General features: G+C 50.2%; 2 protein-coding genes across 6 annotated transcripts in view; one reads left to right on the top strand and one right to left on the bottom strand.

Moving 5' to 3' along the window:
• Nucleotides 1–4,216: 4,216 nt before the first annotated feature.
• Nucleotides 4,217–8,322, bottom strand: TMEM203 (transmembrane protein 203). Its single transcript, XM_059715434.1, has one exon. It carries the CDS (start codon nucleotides 8,247–8,249, stop codon nucleotides 7,833–7,835), a length of 417 nt encoding a protein of 138 aa, XP_059571417.1. The 5' UTR covers nucleotides 8,250–8,322; the 3' UTR covers nucleotides 4,217–7,832.
• A 43-nt stretch (nucleotides 8,323–8,365) lies between these two features.
• The window catches only part of NDOR1 (NADPH dependent diflavin oxidoreductase 1), a 30,849-nt gene continuing 19,514 nt past the window's right edge, over nucleotides 8,366–19,700 (top strand). Inside the window, exons 1-6 of one of the 5 annotated variants that reach the window (XM_019475901.2) lie at nucleotides 8,366–8,448; nucleotides 11,048–11,182; nucleotides 12,632–12,709; nucleotides 15,636–15,733; nucleotides 17,657–17,755; nucleotides 18,620–18,721. In XM_019475901.2, coding sequence (XP_019331446.1) covers nucleotides 8,434–8,448; nucleotides 11,048–11,182; nucleotides 12,632–12,709; nucleotides 15,636–15,733; nucleotides 17,657–17,755; nucleotides 18,620–18,721 — 527 coding nt within the window. In that variant the 5' untranslated portion in view covers nucleotides 8,366–8,433. The other 4 variants (XM_014600151.3, XM_014600152.3, XM_006269107.4 and 1 more) reach the window with 4 other exon arrangements.

Below are 19,700 nucleotides of genomic sequence, written 5' to 3' on the forward strand. Positions count from 1 at the left end.
CGCCGGGGCCCCGCCCCTCCGCCTCAGCCATTGGGCGCACGCTGGGCAGCCCTGTCTGGGGCGGGGCCGCCAGCCCTGGGGGAGGGAGGGAGCGGGTCCCGTGGGACCCCGGCGGCAAGCAGCGCCACCCTCAGCGGCATCGGCCCAGCCCAGGCTTTGTCTGCACGGGTCTTAAACCCTCCAGGGATGGAGAGCGAGTCCGCCAGCTCTCCGGGTAACCTGGTCCTGTGCTTTACTACCTTCCCAGTGAGCAAGTTGTTCCTAATATCTGACCTCAACTTCCCTGGCTGCAGCGCGAGACCGTTGCTGCCCTGTTCTGTCATCTGCCACCCCTGAGAACAGGCCAGCTCCACCCTCGTCCAACCTCCCTGCAGGTAGTTGAAGGCTGCTGTTAAAGCCCCTTCCGTCCTCTCTTCCCTAGACTAAATTAGCTCAGTTCCCTCAGCCTCTCAGCAGTCATGTCCCAGCCCCTCACCATTTCTGTTGCCCTCTGCTGGACTCTCTCCAACTTGTCCACATCCTTTCTGTAGTGGGGGCCCACAGCTGGACACAGCACTGCAGATGTGGTCTTGCCAGTGCTGAATAGAGAACAATCACTTCCCTTGACCTGCTGGCAACACATCTACCAATGCCACCCAGGATGCTGTTAGCCTTCTTGGCATCGAGGGCATGCTGCTGGCTCCAGTTCAGCTTATTGTTCATGGTAACCTCCATGTGTTATATGAAATGATGATCCTCACCATCTGTACCCCTCTTTTCAAAATCCCAAATCCACCCATGCACTCAGAGCCATGAGGAAGGGCCCCAGTCAGAGAAGAGGTTGAGCTCACCTGTTAGATTTATGCCAAAGTGTTTTGTTGCAAAGAAATATGTGAGGCCCAAGAAAAGAGCAGAAATCAGGCTCTGGGCAGGCATCAACCCTTGCTGAGCTGGAGGGACCAGCCAGCAGCTCACCCCAGGGAACAGATTTCTTTAGGAGCTGCTGGGAAAGGCTGACAAATGAGCAATAAACTGTTATTATCTTTCAAGGAAACAATTGCATGGGCATCACTTTCTGGTAGAAAGGTAAGTTTCAGGGGAGATAAAACTGCTTTGTGCCCTGTGACAACACAGCCATTCATTCTCAATGGCCATGTGTGGAACGTGACTCCAGTCCAGGTGTGCTTTTGTAGCCAAACTCCTGTCCTTTGCCGTAAGCACACATCACAGGTCTCAGTGGTGACTCCGCACAGTCTCTGTGCCAGGAATCTAAAGAGGAAATAGTTCTTGCTTGGAGCTCCCCTGACATCACCCACTGTACAGTTATTCAGCATTAGTAAGATATCAGCTCTGCAAGTTACCTTGCCTGGAACCACCTGTATCGCCAGGAGGAAGTTCTGGGACTCACGATTGTGGGTCTGTTCCCCCGCTCCTTTGGTCACATGCCCCTGGACAAATTACTGGACAGTGTCCACAGTCTCCTAAGACCCATGCAAGGAGCAGTGGGGGAACCGTCAGAGACTCTCTGTTCCGCTTTCCCTTAGAGAAAGGCCTTATTTTAACCCTTGGACTTGTGCTCTTTCATGTCCTTTTTTCTCTTTTCCCAAGAATCAGCTGTAGCCAGATCTGGGGCTCTCTTCTCATATCAGGGCTTTGGACTTTAGCTTTGAGCCAGGACATAAAGCCACCCCCTACCCCAGGGCTATAAATATTGTAGCTTAGGTCCATGGCCCCCCAACACAGCCTCCTGGCTATGGGAGAGACTTTCAATTTCTGATAGGCCCCAAAGCCTCCCTTATCAATGCAGTTCTAGAACTACAATAGATACTTGGCCTGGAAATGCCCTTTTAACCAGTGAGAATAACTTACAGGGTCAGGTGCTAAAATCTGCCCTTTGTTCCACTTCTCAATGCTCTAGCTCCTGCTACTGATGGGAAGCTTCCCCACACACCCTGCACATGCAGATTTTAGCCACCTTGCTGATAAAGATGATTATTTCTTTGGGGGCTCCACCACACCATCTCCCAAGACTAAAGGAGGAGGGGAACTAATGGACCTTTTAACAGCTAGGGTTAAACCTTGCTAAAACTGGTAGGTTTAACTGCCATACTTACTTAAGGTGGCCATACCTTTACATATCCAGATGTGGAATGGCTAAGCCTGGGGGATACAGAACCAGGGTCCAAGTGACTTTTTGGGACTGAACGAACAGGGATGAGAGTAAAGTCAAAACAAGAGTTCCAGAGGAGAACACCAAGTAGAGAGCCCTAGGTCTCAAAGATAACCAGGGAGCTAGTATACTTTAGACAGACTCTGCCAGGAGCTGAGGAAACCAGGAACCAGAAACAAGCCTCGCTGTTGCAGAACACCCCACTGCATCCAGCTTCTTCCTGATGGTCCCAAGGAACATTTTTTTCCACAAGGCAAATGCAAAGCTGTTCAGGAATGGGAATGATCTAGGAGTATTGGGATGGAGGGAAAGAGAGTGTGGGTAGAGAACTGGCAGCTCTTCTGGGGAGGAAGATGACACACTGAAACATGAGAAGCTAGCTTCAGTGCTGCCTGAACACTGGTGCATGGCTCCTGAAAAAGTTCTTGAAATGGGGGGAGTGGGTTTAGGGTTGAGTATGAGCAAAAAGAGTCTTCAGGCCAAGAATAAGAAAACAGTCTCTGGTTATTTGATTCCTCCGTGTCTGAGAAAGTGGGACTTAGCCCATTTTAAAAAATAAAAAACAGAGCTGTCAGTTTCTCACCTATTTCTCCTCCTAACTGGAGTAACCTACAAGGTGCTGCATTTTGGTGAGCTGGCCACTGGGCCAGATTTAGCAGCCATAAAAACCTACAAAACTATGAGGGAAGTTGCTTTGTCCAACCACCGTTTAGAAAGTGGTTCATGACAACACGTTCCACCCTCAATGCCTAAGAATAGCAGGGAAGACCTAAGGTGGAATCTTCAAAAGCACCCAAAGCATTAGGCTTACAAATTCCACAGAAAGTCAACTGGATCCCTGTTTAGATACCCAATTTATCATTAAAATCAATGGCGAATTAAGTGCCTAAACAGCAGCAAGACCCCACTGTGCAAGCCACTGTACAAGCAGAACAAAAAGCCAGGCTGTGCCCCAGAGAGCTGGCAGTCTAAGACAAGCAGACTGGGGAGTACAAGGAACAAATGACATATTCTTGGTCAGCACGATGGGCAGTGATCTCAGCAGAACAGTAGTCCAACCATTGTCAGTAGCCCAGCAAAAGCACATTTTTCAGAGGGTTTGGAGGGAGAACAACAAACTTATTGTAGATGTTGACAGGTTGTTTGCAGTGATAGCAGAGAGGGTAGCCTCTCTGGCCAGTGATTCTCAACCAGGGTTCTGAGACACTGGGGTGCCTTGAGATCCTTTCAAGGGTACCACGGTATGCCATACAATATTAGCACTGTGAGGTGTGCAAACGTGATTCACAAATAAACCCAGAGGTTTCAAATAGGAATCTAGTGTTAAAAACATTCTGACATGCTGTGGTCTTTCTGAATTCTTTGCAACAGAATTGCTCTAGTATTTTTGTAAAAAAAAAAAGAGTAAAAAGTAAGAACTGACATGTTTTAAGGGGCGCCTTGAATCTATTGAGGGGTGCCTCAAGTCTAAAAAGGTTAAGAACCACTGCTCTGGGAGCTGGGCTGGAATGGCTGGGGTAGAGTTAAGTCTTACTGCAGCTGTGACTTTAGAATGCTGCTAGAAATTGAAGAAAATATTTTCCTGCAACACTGTGATTCTTTGAAAGGATGGTGCTATTCATGCAGCTGCAGAACACACAGCTTCTCCCTTTGCTTATAGTATAGTAAAGTCCAGAGTTTGAATTACACTGACTCAGGGGGGTCTGCAAAAAAAAATTGGGCTGCCCCATCATGATGCCCTAATAAAATTGAAGACCCCCCCCAGGTTATGATTTTCAAATTTTAGGGGGGGCAGAGGGGGTGGGGCTCATTTGTGATGGGGGGGCTCAGCCCCCCCCCCCCCGGGCTCCCCCATAATTCAAACCCTGATAAAGCTGGATTACCCCTGACACCAGATGTCTTTGGATAATCAGTAATCAGGAGTCAATAGGCAGGAAGCATTCTTAAATCCTACTCATGTGTTGCCCTGCAAGGGAGTACTGTTAGCACACGCTGGCATATGGTTACATAAGTGACCTTTGGGCAGGTACCTGCAGTCCTTAATGAACCACTCCCAGGCACAACTCATAGCTTCAACAAGAGCAGTTTCACTTAGGTGTCATATCACAAACGTTAAGATACAGACCTTTGTTTACTAAGAGACACTTCATCTTGGTGATAAATCTCTGATACAGGGACTTTTGCACTCTTGGCACAAAATAATAGCACCCTGCTCCAAGGGACCTTCTGCAAAGAATGACGAGTATTGTTCACTGTCAATAACACTCTAGTGTACTAGAGGCTGTGCAAATGCAAAAGAGCTGGCCTCTGCTCTAACAAGCTTATGCTTGGAGGGAAACAAAGCATGTAGAGACAGTGCATTGAGTAAGGAAGCAGCTAGGAGCCTGATAGCTGACTGCCTTTTCACAATGTAGAAGTAGTAAGGTGCTTTTGGGTTCAGCTTATACAGAGATGGAACAACTCCCCCACATTACCCAATGGCCTGGCTGTTAGGAGCTGGTCAATTCTTTCAGGCATCCCAGAACTGGGGACTAATTACAATCTTTGAGAATGCTACGGCATTGAAACCATATTTGCCAAATAAGCAGTTAGTGTGACAGTGCTGTAAACTGGAACATGCTCTCTGGATCCTGCTGGCTACTACTGATTGCAATTCATGGAAAACCCCAGGTCAGACTGGCATAAAGCAGAAGCAATCATCCATACACCAAAGTGGTTATGCTGCACTCACCCTCAGAGTCTCTGAGCCTGAGCACTATCACAAAGGGATATCTCTGGATTTCATTCAACGCTGATGTATTAGTATAAAAGACTGAGGACACAGTGGTGTGACAGCACAAGCATAATGGCACACACTAGTGTGAGAGCACAAGCCCAATGGCAATGACAGCAGATTCTCAGATTCTCACTACATACAGTCCTGGTTTGTACTGAATTATGCTAGACTACATGAGACTCCTTGCTTTGGTGAATGTACCTCTTGCATAGAAGAGTCCTCAAACTCTCTAGGTCACTGTTCCACTGCAGAATTTTTTTCTTTTTTAATGAGAACATTCATTCCATTAACAATTAGGTTAACAGCCCCACCAATGTTGCAACATGAAGCACTGTAAAATCAAGAATAACCAAAAGTTATTCTTCCCCTGCACAATCTTAGTTCTGCCCTTTCTATGCATGCTTTCAAGAAAATCTTTTAAGTTCTGCTTTCCTGAAGGAACCCTAAGTATATCTGCTATACAGTACTCAGTAAGAGACAAGGGTCCTGCAGAGCCCTGTGTCACAGCCCTGTGTCACAGCCCTGCCTCCCTCCCTTGTGGACAGTCACCAGAGCTCTGGTATTTAACCCAATCCCTGGATCTCACTTCCCTTGAAGTGTACCAAGTCTGAGCAGCATCCAGATGATGTCATTAAATCTGACCTCCTGGGCAGACGCCGCTAAGGTATGCTGTTGTTCTCAAGCTAGTACCTCTTTCTGGGAGGTGAGGTCATTTAGCCTAAGATCAGGGCTGACCCAGCAAGTCTCCTCAATACCAAGGCATGCTCTCTCCTGAGCTTCATTCCTGTGGGCATTTTGATTTTCAGTTTAACACATTGAGGACCATGAGACAGTTAAAGCAAAAACAAGATCTAAATAACAGACTATAGTAACCAGCAGTAGCTTAAAAATGGGTGGGCAAGCAGGGCATTTGGCACTGCCTAAAGGGGAAAGGTGCAGGGGGAGGGAACACTAGAGTGGAGTGGGAAGGGCTTCACTCTCCCATCCTCCCTTCCTCATAGCTCCTTCAGCAGGAAGGCACAGCAGTGGCAGCAACACAGGCCCCTGTGTCAGTGAAGGGCATTCTGGGAAATGCAGTTTCTGCTGTTGGGGGGATATATTAACCTCTTATTTTTACTGCTGAAAACTGTTGGGGTTTTTTGGTTGCTGGACATACATGTCTTCAGCAAAAAAAACAATTAAGTAGACATCTTATTAAGCCAATTTAAGTCCATTATTTCATATCATTTGAGAGACACCATAACAGCTTAGTACACGGATGGCTAACCTGTGGCACAAGCAGCCTCTGTGCAGCATGCAACAGATCAGAGAGGGGATAGACATTACAGTAGTAGGTAAGGCAGGAAGCAGAAGGCACAGGACAGGAAGCAGAAAGCAGAGCAGGAGATTGGGCAGGGAGCACCAAGTAGGAAGCAAAAAGAAGAACGGAAGATTGGGCAGAATAGGACTGGAGTGGCACTCGGAGTGCAGGACTAATTTGTAGTATGCTTGCCAATATGGTTGGCCTCCACTGGCTTACTAGAACATGACTAAATCCACTACCCCACCTTCCCAATAGAAACAAGTACTATAATTATAACAATAGCAACAACAAGATTTATGAGAAAAGGATGAAAGAGCTAGTTATCTAGTCTGGAGAAGACCGAGGAGAATTTGACAACAGTCTTCAAATAACTGAAAAGTGATAATAAAAAGGATGGAGATGGGTTTTTCTCTGTGACTATACGGACTAGGAGCAATAGCCTCAAACTGCAGCAGAGGAAATTAATCTTGGAAATTAGGAAGAACTTCCTCACTATAAGGGTGGTCAAGCATTGGAACAGGCTTCCTAGAGAAGTTGTGGAAACTCCATCCATGGAAGTTTGGAGAGCAGATCGGACAGAGACTTGGCTGGATGGTTTAGCCAGGGATGATTTTGCCAAGCAGGAGGCTGGACTAGATGACCTCATGTTCCCTTCCCAGCCCTACTTTCCTAGGATCCTAACAATAAATAACAACATTTAAAATGCCAAAGAGGGACCGTCTAAAATTGACAGCGAAAGGAAAACAGCCCATTGAGCCTGGCCCTGAAGTAGGTATAAGTTAGGGGAATCAGATTGCTGCTGTCTTCAGTCGTTTCAACAAATCTGTAGTTCAGCTACCCAGGCTCACTGACAATTTGCACTGCATTGTAACTGGGAGCCTTTGCCTGACCTGCACTGAACATACTATTCTTTCTACACAGAATACATTCTTGTCCTGCTGCTTTGAAGCTTGTTCTGGACGGATCAGACAAGCCCCACTTGAGGCCACAACTGGAGCTTACATCACGAGCTCTGCATCCTCAGCATGCGTAGGGCAGATAAGTCAGCAGCTGCCTTCATGAAGGCAACATCCTCCCAACCGTGGGCACAGAAGTCCAAGGCAGGCTTCCCTCACCCTGGATTCGCCCACCTTCCTCAGGCAACAGCAGCACATAGCAACATCCTCAGACAAAGCTTCACAAATGAGCCCACCCGTTGGTGATGCGGCGCATGCGCATCTTTATTACAAAACACCCAATTCAAGCTATCAGCATCAGCCCTTCCTGACATTCATACGCTGCCCCCAAAATTCAGGACACGCTGTGGGGCTGCCATGAGACCCCTTGGGGGCATGGTGCTGATGGGCAACTGCTTGAGGCAACTGAAAGTTTCTCAGCCTGGAGCTATGATGCCAACACATGGTGACTGGAGGGAACACAAAATGTCTCAGCCCAGAGCCATGACGCTGATGGGCGGCAACTGGATGGAACCCAAAACGTCTTGGCCCGGAGCCACGAGGCTGCTGGGTGGCGACCGGAGGGAACCCGAAACGTCTCAGCTCAGAGCAACAGGTCGGGGCCCGGTCCAGGGAGCAGGACAGTGGCGTCAGCCCTGGCCAGCGGGGTCAGTTGACGCGGCAGGCGCGAATCATGAGCAGCTGCAGCAGGATGAAGACAGGCGACATGATGAGGCCGTACCAGAGCTCGCGCGTCTGCTCTGCCAGCTTCTGGCACAGCAGCATCTCGAAGACGAACTTGAGGCTGAGCAGGGTGAGGATCCAGAAGAGGCGCAGCACGGCCAGGCGCTTCTCGCCGTCCTGGAACAGGCGCACCGACACGATGGCCGTGAAGTAGGTGCTCAGCCCGTCAGCCGCAAAGAAGGGCACGAAGACCACCCACCACGACAGCGCCGCGCCCGCGCCCGCGCCGTCCACCTTCAGCACGAGCAGCACGGAGGCGGCCAGCAGCGCCAGCCCGTGCAGCAGCAGCTCGAAGGGCGCGAAGCCGAGCCATTGCACCAGCTCCCGCAGCGAGAACAGCATCGCCGCGACTCGCGGCGCGCTGCGGCGCCGCCCCCCGAGCACTTCCGGCGCGCGCCGGTGTCCTTACCGGAAGCGGAAGTAGCGCGATGTTGGCTTGTGCAGGGAAGTCGGACGTTTTCTCCGGTAGCCGATAGCCACACTTCCGGCGCACGGTGTTGTCGTCACAGGAAGCGGAAGCAGCCCGATGCCGGTAGTGCAGGTGTGTTCGGCGTTCTTGGCTGTCGGGCTGGGGTTATGAGTCCCGGTCCCGAGCGAGCGGAGCGGTGCTTTCCATCCCTTGTATCTCTTTGAGGAAGCGTCTATTATTGCCTCTTAACGTGCCAGATACAGTTATACCAGCTCCAGTGAGTCCCACCGCGGTAATGGCAACCAGATAGAAAGGGAGGGTTGAAGGATCCCACCCTCATGATCTCATCTCTTTCAAGGTCAGGGAGAAAGGTCGGAAATGTAGAGCCCCTCATTTCAAGTGCCCTGTCAGCCGCTCCCTCCTATTTACATAGAGGCTGTAATTCGGGCACCGTGCTGCCTACGGCTGCAGGAGACTATTGCAGGGAGGGAGGAGTGTTTCTCAAAGGCAGATCACGTGGTAAGATTACTTCAGGAGCAGGTGCCCATGTTCTGTGCTACGTCTTGTTTCCAAAAGGCCTTCCCTCGAGAGCATGTTGCAGAAATCTGGTTTTGCGAGCAGACTCAGCCATAGTAAGAGTCTCAACCAAATGAACGAGCGCAATCTCCTAGCCACACAAGCGGGTGGTGGGGGGGAGCTGTCTGTCTGTCACTGCTGCTCTTTCAGATGACCAGAAACCCAAGTTACAGAAAGCAGGCACCCACCTTTAGTAAAAAAGACAAGTGTCATCCTTGCCACGTCTTCATCTGCTTGCTTTCCAAACAGCATCAATTTCCAAGGATGTAAAATGTTAAGTGCAAATATTAACAGTGTTGGAACCAGAAGGTACACAAAAAAGTTACACTTGCCTGTTAGAGCTTTTTTCTCTGTCTGAAATGTCTTCAGTTTTTGGGGGTTTTTAATCAAAATTTATATCAAAGTTCTGTTCAAGGAGGTAGCAGTGAAAAATGATTGACACAGGTCTAGGTTGCCTTAGCACTTGACTTCTAATGGAACACAGGTTGTAGCCTTTCCTTCTCAAACGTTTCAAAATTTTGTGTGCAAAGCTTGTGACACCCAAGGCTTGGGCGTGTTTAGTTAATGCTGCACCATGTGCCTCTGGGACAGGCTTTTCCATGAGTGATTGTTCAGTTTCCCCAATCTCTGTTGCCAGTGCCCTTTAAGGCTCCCTGCAGAAGATGCACCAAAAATTGGTACAAGCGATTTTGCCTCTTCCCTGAGAAACAGCTCCCCCCTGGCTGTTTGATGTATTACGGGAGGAAGCCAAGTAGCACTGGTTGCTCCATTGCTTGCCTTTCTGTTGGGCTATGGGAACCCCAGGGGGAGCAAGATAGGGCTTGAGTGGCTCTGCCTGAGGCTAGGGCAGCCTTAGGGCTGAGTGCCTTCCCATCCCTTAACAACCCCTTGTAGGCAGGGGCTGAGAGGTGAGCAGCCAGTAGGGATTGCTCCTGGGTCTCTGCCCTATGCATGGGGCCTGCTGCAACTTGCACTAGCTGCTTGCAGTACCCTATAGACAGTCCTTCCCTTATGGATGGTTAGAGCACCATGCACACCAGCCACTTCCCCTTTCCACTTTGTACTTCACGTATCAAGTTGCCAAACATGGCTAAGGCTACGGGGGCAGTGGGGTAGGAACTAAACATATTGCCTGTGTGCCTGCTGGGTACTGCCCTCCACTTTTTCCAGGATAGTTCCTAGCAGAGACTGGTGGGAGAAAGTTATGTTTCTGCTCTATTTGTTGGCTGAGCAGCATGTACCCAAAAGACTTTCCCAAAGTTCTGGTTGGGTCCATTTGAATTTTGGAATAAGCCTTATGGTTCTGGGGCTGAAAGGAACCACACTGATATCAGGCAGGGATATTATGTGCCAGTGGGCACCTTTTTAAGAATCCCAGGACTGCTCTCATGGGAGCCATCAGGCCTTTTACTTTCCCCATGGCTGGAATTAGTGGTGAGTCATACCTTGTCATTGAGACACCAGTGATTTACAGCTCTCCCTTGGGTCTGGGTTGGATTTGCCATGGGCTTTTGTCACTGGGAGTGTCCAGGACTCCTGCAATTAAAAAGGATCAGAGAGGAAAATAACCCAGTTGTACAACATTCTTGCTGTTTCTCCAGGTAGTTATTCACCCCTGCTGGTTACGTGACTCCTTCAATCAGCTACAGGAGTGATAAGGAAAATGGAACTATAAATTTGCAAACATAGGCAAAAAATTTTGGGTCAATGCCTACTTCTAACACATTTCTAAAATTAGCCAGTGTTTGAGTCAGCATTATCCCCTCACTTTGGAATACACCAGAGATGCACAGCTCTTTACAAATGTAAATTATATCTCAAAATTTGTCCCTTCAACCTGTGTGGTTGGAACTGATGCCACCCCTATTTTACAGACGAGGAAATTGAGGTACAGGGGTGAGACTAGACAGCAAATCAGCCAGAGTTGGAAATCCAGGAGCCCTGATTTCTAGTGTTTCATTTAACCATGTTGCCTTTCTGTATCTTTATATATCCTTTATGTTAAAGCATTCTGCATTCCTCCTTCAAAATACATAGGAACCAAGTCCTGCTAGTGCTTTTTTTGAGTCCTAGCTTGACTTTGAGCAAGGATTCACCTTGGCTCACATTTTGCCTTGTTGTCGTGTAATTCCTTGGCTGGTTTTGTCTCCTCCAGATGTCAGAACGGAAACTCCTCATTCTCTTTGGTAGCCAGACAGGGACAGCTCAAGATGCAGCTGAGAGAATCAGCAGAGAAGCCAAGCGGCGCCACTTCTGCTGTAGGGTGGAAGCCCTGGACAATTACAGTGTGGTGAGTTTTGGGGTGTGGGGGGGCAATGAATACTGATGCAGAGAAACATTTGTGCAGCTTCTGTGTAGGTCATCCTGAACTGAATTTCTCTCAGGGCATTTTGGACAGCATCTGTCACTTTGACCTCTGCTTTGATAAGTCCTGGTTCTCATGCTGTCCCTAGAGTCATCTTGCAGGCCTGCATGCTTAACACTGCTGTAAGAGAGAGCAAGTGCAGGAGATCAATCAGAGATCAATATGATCTTATCCAGGTCATCTTACATTGATCTGACTAATCTGATTACTTAGAACTGGTTTCTATAAGATAAGGAGGATGAGCTTGTTCTGCAAAAGTAGGTGGGTGTCCTGAGTCAGAATTCTAATATTATAAAAGCCTTAATCTGTCTGTCTGTAGGTCTGTAACGCTTTATTCGCATTCTGATTGGCTGAGGCCGGCACAGATGGCCTCGCCCCCCCTGCCCTGCTCCCCGTACATGGCAATGATGGGGGCAAGACCACCAGAGCTGGCTTGCCCCCCCCCACCCCCCACATTGCTCCTTGGAGGTGCAAGCAGCGGCAGCGCAGGGGGAGCGGGGTCAGGATGCTGCAGGGGGTGAGAGTGGCACTGGCCTCAGCCCACCCCTCCCCCCTTCCGTCGTTGCCACCTGCAGGGCCAACGCATCAGCGGTAGGGGGAGGAGCAGGCCCGATGGGGGAGGGGGCGGGGGGAGAGGAGGAGTGAGTGTGCTGTGGGGGGAGGGGAGGAGTGGGCCTGGGCCCAGGGGAGGGGGGAGCAGGCCTGGACCCCCAAGCAGCAGGAGGGAAATGGGGAGTGGGCCCGGACAGGAGGGGGGGTTGGGGGGTGTCACGGGGCTCCCCCCCATCATTCTTGACAGGCAGTTGGCTAGTGATTATAGAAAGAGCTAGATGCTTTTACTGTTTCCATACAAAATGAAAAGGCTCTTGTTGTCAGCCCTGTCACTGCACTGCACAGGGACTGGAGCAAAGCAAAATACCTGGGTGTGGCTGCATGGCTACTTTGGGGCAGTGCTGCTAAGTGATACCCTGCTAGCAGCAGATGGTGGGAATGGAGTAAGAGCCTTAGTGTGCTCGTTTCTTTGCCTGTACCTAGTTCCCCTCCCTCCCTTTCATTTAGGACAGGCCTCTGGCATAGCTGGTTTCTGAGCTCTGGTGCCATGTGCAAGTGTGGGGCTTGCCATTGCATACCTATGGCTCATTGCAGTGCTAACTGTGGTGTGTAGTGGTAGCATATTCACAGTGCTGTGGCTTCATCTGGCTGGTGATGCATCTGGCATGGTGATGCATGGTGGGGTGTTCAGGGCTATGGTGAGGTGCAGACAGCAGCCTGTACTGTGGTGGGTTGGGCTGCAGCTGTACATGGGATGCTGTGTCCTGTGGTCACAGCTTGCTAACCCTACATTTGTGTTTCCATGTTTGTTTTTGCATGTAGGCAAACCTCATCACTGAGACATTAGTGGTATTTGTGTGTGCAACGACAGGCCAAGGGGACCCGCCTGACAACATGATGGTAGGCTATGCAACTGTCTACACCATTTTTGGTTGTGAACATGGCTTTCACTCTTGAATTTGCCTCCTCAAGCTCCTCCCCATGTATTTTTGAGACAGGTGAAAGGGAGCGACATTAATATTCTGTGAACAATGGCTGTGGAGGGGTCATTTCATTTAGGACAGACCTTTGGTGACCCTGTGTGACCTCATGCCATTCTTATGGGACATTAGGCACCAAGGCCTTGCCAAGAGCTCTCTAAGGATATGTCCACACATGCAGGCACGTGCACTTGCAGCAGCTCAAATAGAAGCGGCTCAAATTTGAGCGAGGGCTTTTTGCCTCACTGGGGCAAATTGTGCCACTTGGGGCAAAATAACCCGGCCTGGCTTCTTCTGAATCTGCAGCTACGGGGAGCTAGAGGTTGGGGCCAGCACCTGTGCTGGCCTTAGCACCATAAAAACCTGCCCTGTGCTGGCCCCAGTAGAATAAAAAGCTGCCCTGGTTCAGGGCTACTCACTTTCAGGAGCTTCTGGGACCTGGCCAGTTGGTATCTGGGGACACTACCCCTTGTGTCAGCTGGACTGCTGAAGCAGCCCTGAGAGTTCCCTGCACCCTTTACCTACTGCAGCAGTCTGGCAGTGGGGGCTGCTGCCTGGCTGTGACCTGTGACAGCATGTGGCCCCAAGACTGCACACCTGTCAGACCTGGATGGGGACTGCATAGCCATTAGAGGTATCTGCACCTCTGGTCCAGCTGCCAGTGGACTGTGGCAACACAGTTGGCCTTTGTGCAGCACTACTGCCATGTGTGTCACCCCCAGCCATCTGGGCAGCTATCACCCAGAAGATGTTCTCAGTGTGCTGGCCTGTTCTGACCTGTCAAAGCACGTCTTCCTGGCCCCAAGTGGCCAGGAGGTCAGCCACCTCTAGCAGGGTCCTGGGTGCCAGCTCTGAACAGGCTCGTTTGCCTGGGTCCTGCCACTTGCCTCACAAGCAGGAATTCTGGTGTTGCCTATTTAAAAACTGCAAAATCCCTGATAAAAAAAATCCCCAAGTCACTCTTTAAAATACCCCCAAATCTATGTTCTTCCACAAGTAAAACAAAATACTACTAGACATACATATATGTAGAGAGAGAGATCAAATCAGCTGGGCAATGTTTTATTGATATATTCACAATTTTAAAGTAATTTGGAAGCCTGTCAGTGCCTCTATCATCATAATAAAATAAATTATAAATATCCATAGTTTGGCATTGACTTTTGGCTTTTTTGTCATAGAAAAATCAGAGCCGCCCCTACCTCCTTCGCTTACCAGGATGTGCAGCGCTGAGCAGCACTGATATGCTAGTGTCCTGCCCCTGCCCTTGCCCCTCACTGTCAACCAACAGCCTGGCCCCCACCCCAGTCTTTTTCCTCCTAACCCACAGGGCCAGGTTTGTGGGTGAGGGGTTTGTGGGGGTCGCTTGGGGGTATAGGGTTTGCGGGTTGATTGTGGAGGGGGCTGTGGGTGTGGGGGGTTTATAGGAGGGCTGCTCAGGATGGGTGGGTCCCTTGCCTCCTGCAGGGAGCAGCCCCCTCCACACAGTTCACTTACTGCTCCCCCCACAGGGCCATAGCCCCCCAACAGGGGCCCACAGCTGTCCGCAGAGCCCATATGCCCCCTACCTGGCCCCAGCCTCCGTTTGCTACCCCAACCTCCCTGATCATTTTCCTGCCCGGCCCCGGTATCCACCACTCACTAGTGACCGTTGGGGCCTCATAGCACAGCACCCCTGCACAGCATGGGGCAGTGGGGATTGGCCCTGGCTGCCTGACACCCACGCTGCCGCACCTGCCTTGTGCACCACTGGGGCTGAGTGGCACCAGTCCCAGGTGACAGCCGGAGTAGTCCTGAACTGCCAGACAATTCACACTGCCACGCAGTGCCTTGCCGAGCTGAGCCGCACCAGCACAATGAGGCAGCAGGGGTGCCAGGCAGCCAGGGCTGAACCCCGCTGCCCCACTCCATACCGGGAGCTGTGCCACAAGGTTCTGAGTGCCCTGATTGCCACTGCCAGTAGCTTGGCCATTCAGGGGAGTGGGGACGGGTGGGGAAGCGACTGGGGAAAGCAGGGGAAATGATCGGAGAGCAGGGAAAACGATTGGGGAGGAGAGGAAACGAGGGGAGAGCTGGGGAAAGGAGGAGGGAGCTGAGGAAACAAGGGAAGAGCTGAGGGAGTGAGTGGGGTGCCGTGGCCAGGCAGGGTCCTGTCCCTCCCCCCCAACGGCTCCTCCCCACCTCCTCCAGCCCCCCACCAGCCCCTACTTACCTGACACGAAGCCAGGTCCAGGTCCCTGCAGCCTGCACCACAGCTTGTTTCACATGGGCAGGCAGCATGCTTCAGTACCTGGGCAACAACCAGCCATAGAGACCCTCTGGCTGGCTACCCGAGCGGCTCTGTGGAGGACCAGCCCTCCAGTACCCTGCCCTGCTTTTTTCACCTGGGTTTTTTTTTTTGACCCCTGGATATCCAGGTATCTAATTTTGCCCCTGTGCTGCAAATTTGCAGTGCTGGAAACGGTTGTTTGTTCCCGCATGTGCGCCTTGCAGTATCTCAAAGGGCTATGAGACACTGCAAGAGGCATATGTGCGCTCATGTAGATGTGCCCTAAGGGTGCTCTCCCAGACGGCTCACATGGGAGGCTGACTGCCACTTGTTTTGTGGCTCTGGTTTTCTGAATAACCAGAGAAAATACTGCGTTCCTAGTCTCTGGTAGTTGGGCTGACCAGATGCTTCTATCTGAAGGGGTCCAACTGACTATGGTTGATCGCTGTCTGTCTCATGGTCTCTTTAATAGGACCAGGCTTAGGTCTCGGAGAGCTGAGCACTTAACCAGTGCTGGTGATTTGAGTGACTGGTATCCATAATAGAGCCATGAAATCTCTTGACTGTTTTGTTGTAGAATTTTTGGCGATTTATATTCCGCAAGAACCTGCCCCCCAGCTCCCTGTGCCAAATGGACTATGCAGTGCTGGGCCTTGGAGACTCCTCCTATCCCAAGTAAGTGATTTTTCCCACCCCTAGCCCTGAGGGGGGTATAAGACCAGGAGCTCTTTGTGGCCCTCGGCTTATGGTTTGAACCATTTGGTTCCTGAAAGCTGTTTACCATTGGACTCCCAACTCTCAGGTTGTCAGGAAGGGACAGTTTTTCCCAGAGTCTCTCCTCCATAAGTCAGACAGTGGCGTTTTATAATCATGCCATGTAGGGCTTTGTTTTGTTCAACCACAAAGGAATTTACGTAATGAGTGCATGCTGCTGTTGGTGAATCGCTGGCAGTGAGGGATGGGTCTGTGACAGTCCCCCTTCTTCCTTATTTGAGTGTGAGCAACACCTGGGGAAGCCAGCTAAGGATCAGGCCGTACTTGTGCTAGGTGCCGCAGGCATGCTGGGAGTCTGGTCTCTGTTGAAGTTTTGCCTGAGCAAAATGATGGAACAGTTAATATAGGACTGCAAGGGATTTATGAATGTAGGCGCACTGAGCAGGAGCCAGGGAGATGTTATTCCATCTGTATATGGTGTTAGTGAGATCATGAGAGGCTTAGGGCTTGGAAGGGACCTCCTGCGTCATCAAGTCCAGTACCCTGCTACTACATGCAACCACATCATTTAATCCCCTTAATGAGCGTATCAAACACCATCTGGCTGAGTTTGTTCCTGGGCACTCAGTCAAGTCCTGACGTTTCCATTTTGAGAAGGGAGTTGAACAATTGGAAGAAGTGCCTTAAAGAGCCACAAGAATGATCTGAGGTTTGAAAAACCTGCTTTACAGTTAGAGATAAAAGGAGTTCAGTCTGTTTAATTGATCTACACAGTGGTGAAGGAGCACAGTGATAAGTCTGCACAAATACCTAAATTAGGAGAAGATGGATGATATATCTAAGGTGTCTTTTATCCAGCAAACAAAGTTATAACATGGTCCAGGAGCTGGAAGTTGACATTAGAAAAATACAAATGAGCAAGAGGACGAAGGTGGTTGAATTGGAGTGGGGGTTATTGACCATTGGGATGCATTATCAAGAGAAATAGCAAGTTCTCTTACCACCTGACAGTTTTCAGTTAAGCTTGGACGTGTCTTTCCAATAGACCTGTTCTAACTCAACCCTGGGCTGAACCTGATGAACCGATCACAAGTGGATCTGATGTAGGAATTGTTAGGTAAAGGTCTCTGGACTGTGCCCTGTAGCAGATCAGACTTACCATAACAAATTTTGGGATTGATGAACCTCTGTCCCCAGTAAACACCCAGAATTAGACTGTTGCCTGTGTTCTTCTTTCCTGACTTGAACCAGTTACTTGAATGACCAGACAGGAAATATCATGACCTGGCATAGACTTAGACTGCAGCAATGGGGGTCCTACAGAGGAACCCAGAGAGGGAGAATTCCCCCAAACCTACCTAAGCTGTTGCTTTCCTTTTGACTTTTGAGTCTAGAGAGCACTACCTGGGCCCCACATACTGCTTCCAGGTGAACTGCTTGGGGGCAGTTTGCAGACAGAATGGCTTTTAGGAAGAAGCTGAGCATGGAGCAGCCCATTGTTCCAGGGCCTGACGGGAGGGTGGGACAGCTCTATTGGGAGTGGAGGTGTTTTTCTGTATTGATAAAACCCACCTTCAAAAAGACAGACACATCTTCCCAGAGAGAAAGTAAAGCAGGTTGCAATGTACTGTATTCCTGAGCTCTATACCTTCTTCTGCCTTGGAGACCTGCAGACCTGCTCTCAGCAGTGTGTGCATGGATCAGAGCAACCAGGGCTGTGAACCATTAGGCTCGTATCTGTGCTGAGGTCTGGTAATCCTGTCCCTGCAGTGAGCTGGGGCACATATTAGCCCTAGTATTCTGCTGCAGTGCAGACTCTTCTGAATCTTGTTCCTGCCCACAGTGTCTGCCAATTGCATCTTCTTCTGATCCTTCTTGACCTAGGTTTAATTTTGTTGCCAAGAAACTGCACAAGCGTTTGCTCCAGCTGGGTGGCAACCCCCTTCTGCCAGTGGCTTTGGGAGATGACCAGCATGACTTGGGGTAAGAACCTCCAATGGGGGAGGGCTGGCTGGAGGGAATCCACATCAGCTATCTTTGCAGGCTGCACCTCCAGGACCCTAGAGACTCTCCCTGTCTTTCTAGCTCTGGCCCATACCCCTAACATCTGGCCAGCTTCTGACTGGCTGCACTCCATGCTATTCCAGGCTCAGAGCCTCACACAGCTCAGCTTGGGTCTGCTTTTCTGTCCTTTACCCCTCCACCCACAGCTAGGTTTGTATTTCAGGCCTTTCCTGTTGAACCTCCAGCTTCCAGTCCCACCTGCCTCTTCCCCCTACAAACTGGTTCACTGAGAATAGACCCCAGAGCCTCAGAGTTACCCTGAGTTTTCTTTGCATATGTCAGAGATTTCCTGGGGCCACAGCTCTTGGACCCAAAGAGACTCTCATCTCTGACCTCAGAACTGATTGGAGAGCCCTTTCTGCCATGCTGTTACCAGGCCTCCCACAGTGCTAAGTTGGGCAGCCACTGCCTGCCTGTACTGAAACTTCTACATGTTGCCAATCCCCAAAATGTAAATAAATGGAATCTCCAGCTTAAAGATCAGCCCTCTGTTCTGGGAGAAGCAGAACTCATACTTCTCTCTAGATGGGAGCCTCAGATGGTGTCAAAGCCAGTTGTTATGCACTGGGCAGCCCCAGTTCACCTGGGTTATTAGGGGTGCTAGCATTGCAGAGTGGTACCTGGCTTTTCCCTAGTGCCCTCTCTCTAGCTAATAGAAGGAACTGTGCTTGAGGGACTTTCACAGGGTTGCAGTAATATGCATCTTTTGGGGTTTGGAGCGGGGGTCAGGGGAGTTGGGATCCAGGTGATATGAACTCTGCTGTTTGAATTTGCCATCTGCAGACCAGATGCAGTGATTGATCCATGGCTTCTGGACTTATGGGAAAAGGTCCTGGCTTTGTACCCTCTTCCTCCTGGCCTTGGCATCATCAGCCCTGATGTCCTGTGAGTACAAAGCCTGGACAGGGACCACCACAGAAAGAGCAAGCTGGTTGTCTGTACCTGCTCCTTTGAGAGGCTGTTTCCCCAGATGAAGATAATCCTTTTGGGGACAGAAATGTGTCCAACTCTCTGTCAGGAACCCACCTTTCTGTAGTTTGTGGAGCCCCACCCTGTGTTGTAGGCTAGTTCATCTGCCTTGGCAAACAGCAGAACAGCAAGACCCTCACCAGTATAGAGCTGAAAGAGATATGGTCCATGCTGAAACCAGTCTCAGTATGGCTTCCCCCACCTCCAGGATTTGGGTGTTACGATAGTGGAGCTCCCCAGTGCACAGCCAAGGCAGCCTGCAGATTCTGGAAGTCTTGTTGTTGTTCTGGAGACTCCCACATGAAAAGGGGGCTCAATGAGGTACTGCCCTCCCTCCTGCAGTGGTATAAGGAAGTAGTGGGCTGAGCCAAGTCACGAGGAAACACCTCATTCACCCAAAGATCTCAGACAGCCCAAAGCTAAACTACTGTTTCATGGCCCTTCTGGGGAAGAAATGTATCCAGTGTCCTGTCAGGAAACCTCCTCCTTACTGCTTTGTGGGCAGTGTGCATTGGGGCCCTGCCCTTTGATCATAAACTGTTCTTTACTCCTTGGGTATCATTCATCTCTGTCACAACCATGCTCCCAACATGAGTACCTGCTCTGTGGTGTGTAGTTCCACTGAAGCAACAAAGGGGGAGTTTGGAAGATTTGAAGGGGAGAAAGGAGGAGGAGTTTCCTTTCTGATTCATGGCAAATTTCCCTCCAGCAGGAGAGAGAAGAGCTTATTTTGCTGCCCCATGAGGAACCCAAGGGAGAAGCTGCATCTGGCAGGACCTGGGTGGTCTCTTGCTGTGGGTGTTTCCACACTGCCCCATCCATGTGCTGGCTGTTCTAGAAGGGCTGTCTGCACCTCATCTGCCTGCCTCTGCTGTTGCACTTAGCCCAGTAGATT

This window comes from Alligator mississippiensis, chromosome 12 (genome assembly GCF_030867095.1).
Source record: "Alligator mississippiensis isolate rAllMis1 chromosome 12, rAllMis1, whole genome shotgun sequence".
NCBI lineage: Eukaryota > Metazoa > Chordata > Crocodylia > Alligatoridae > Alligator > Alligator mississippiensis.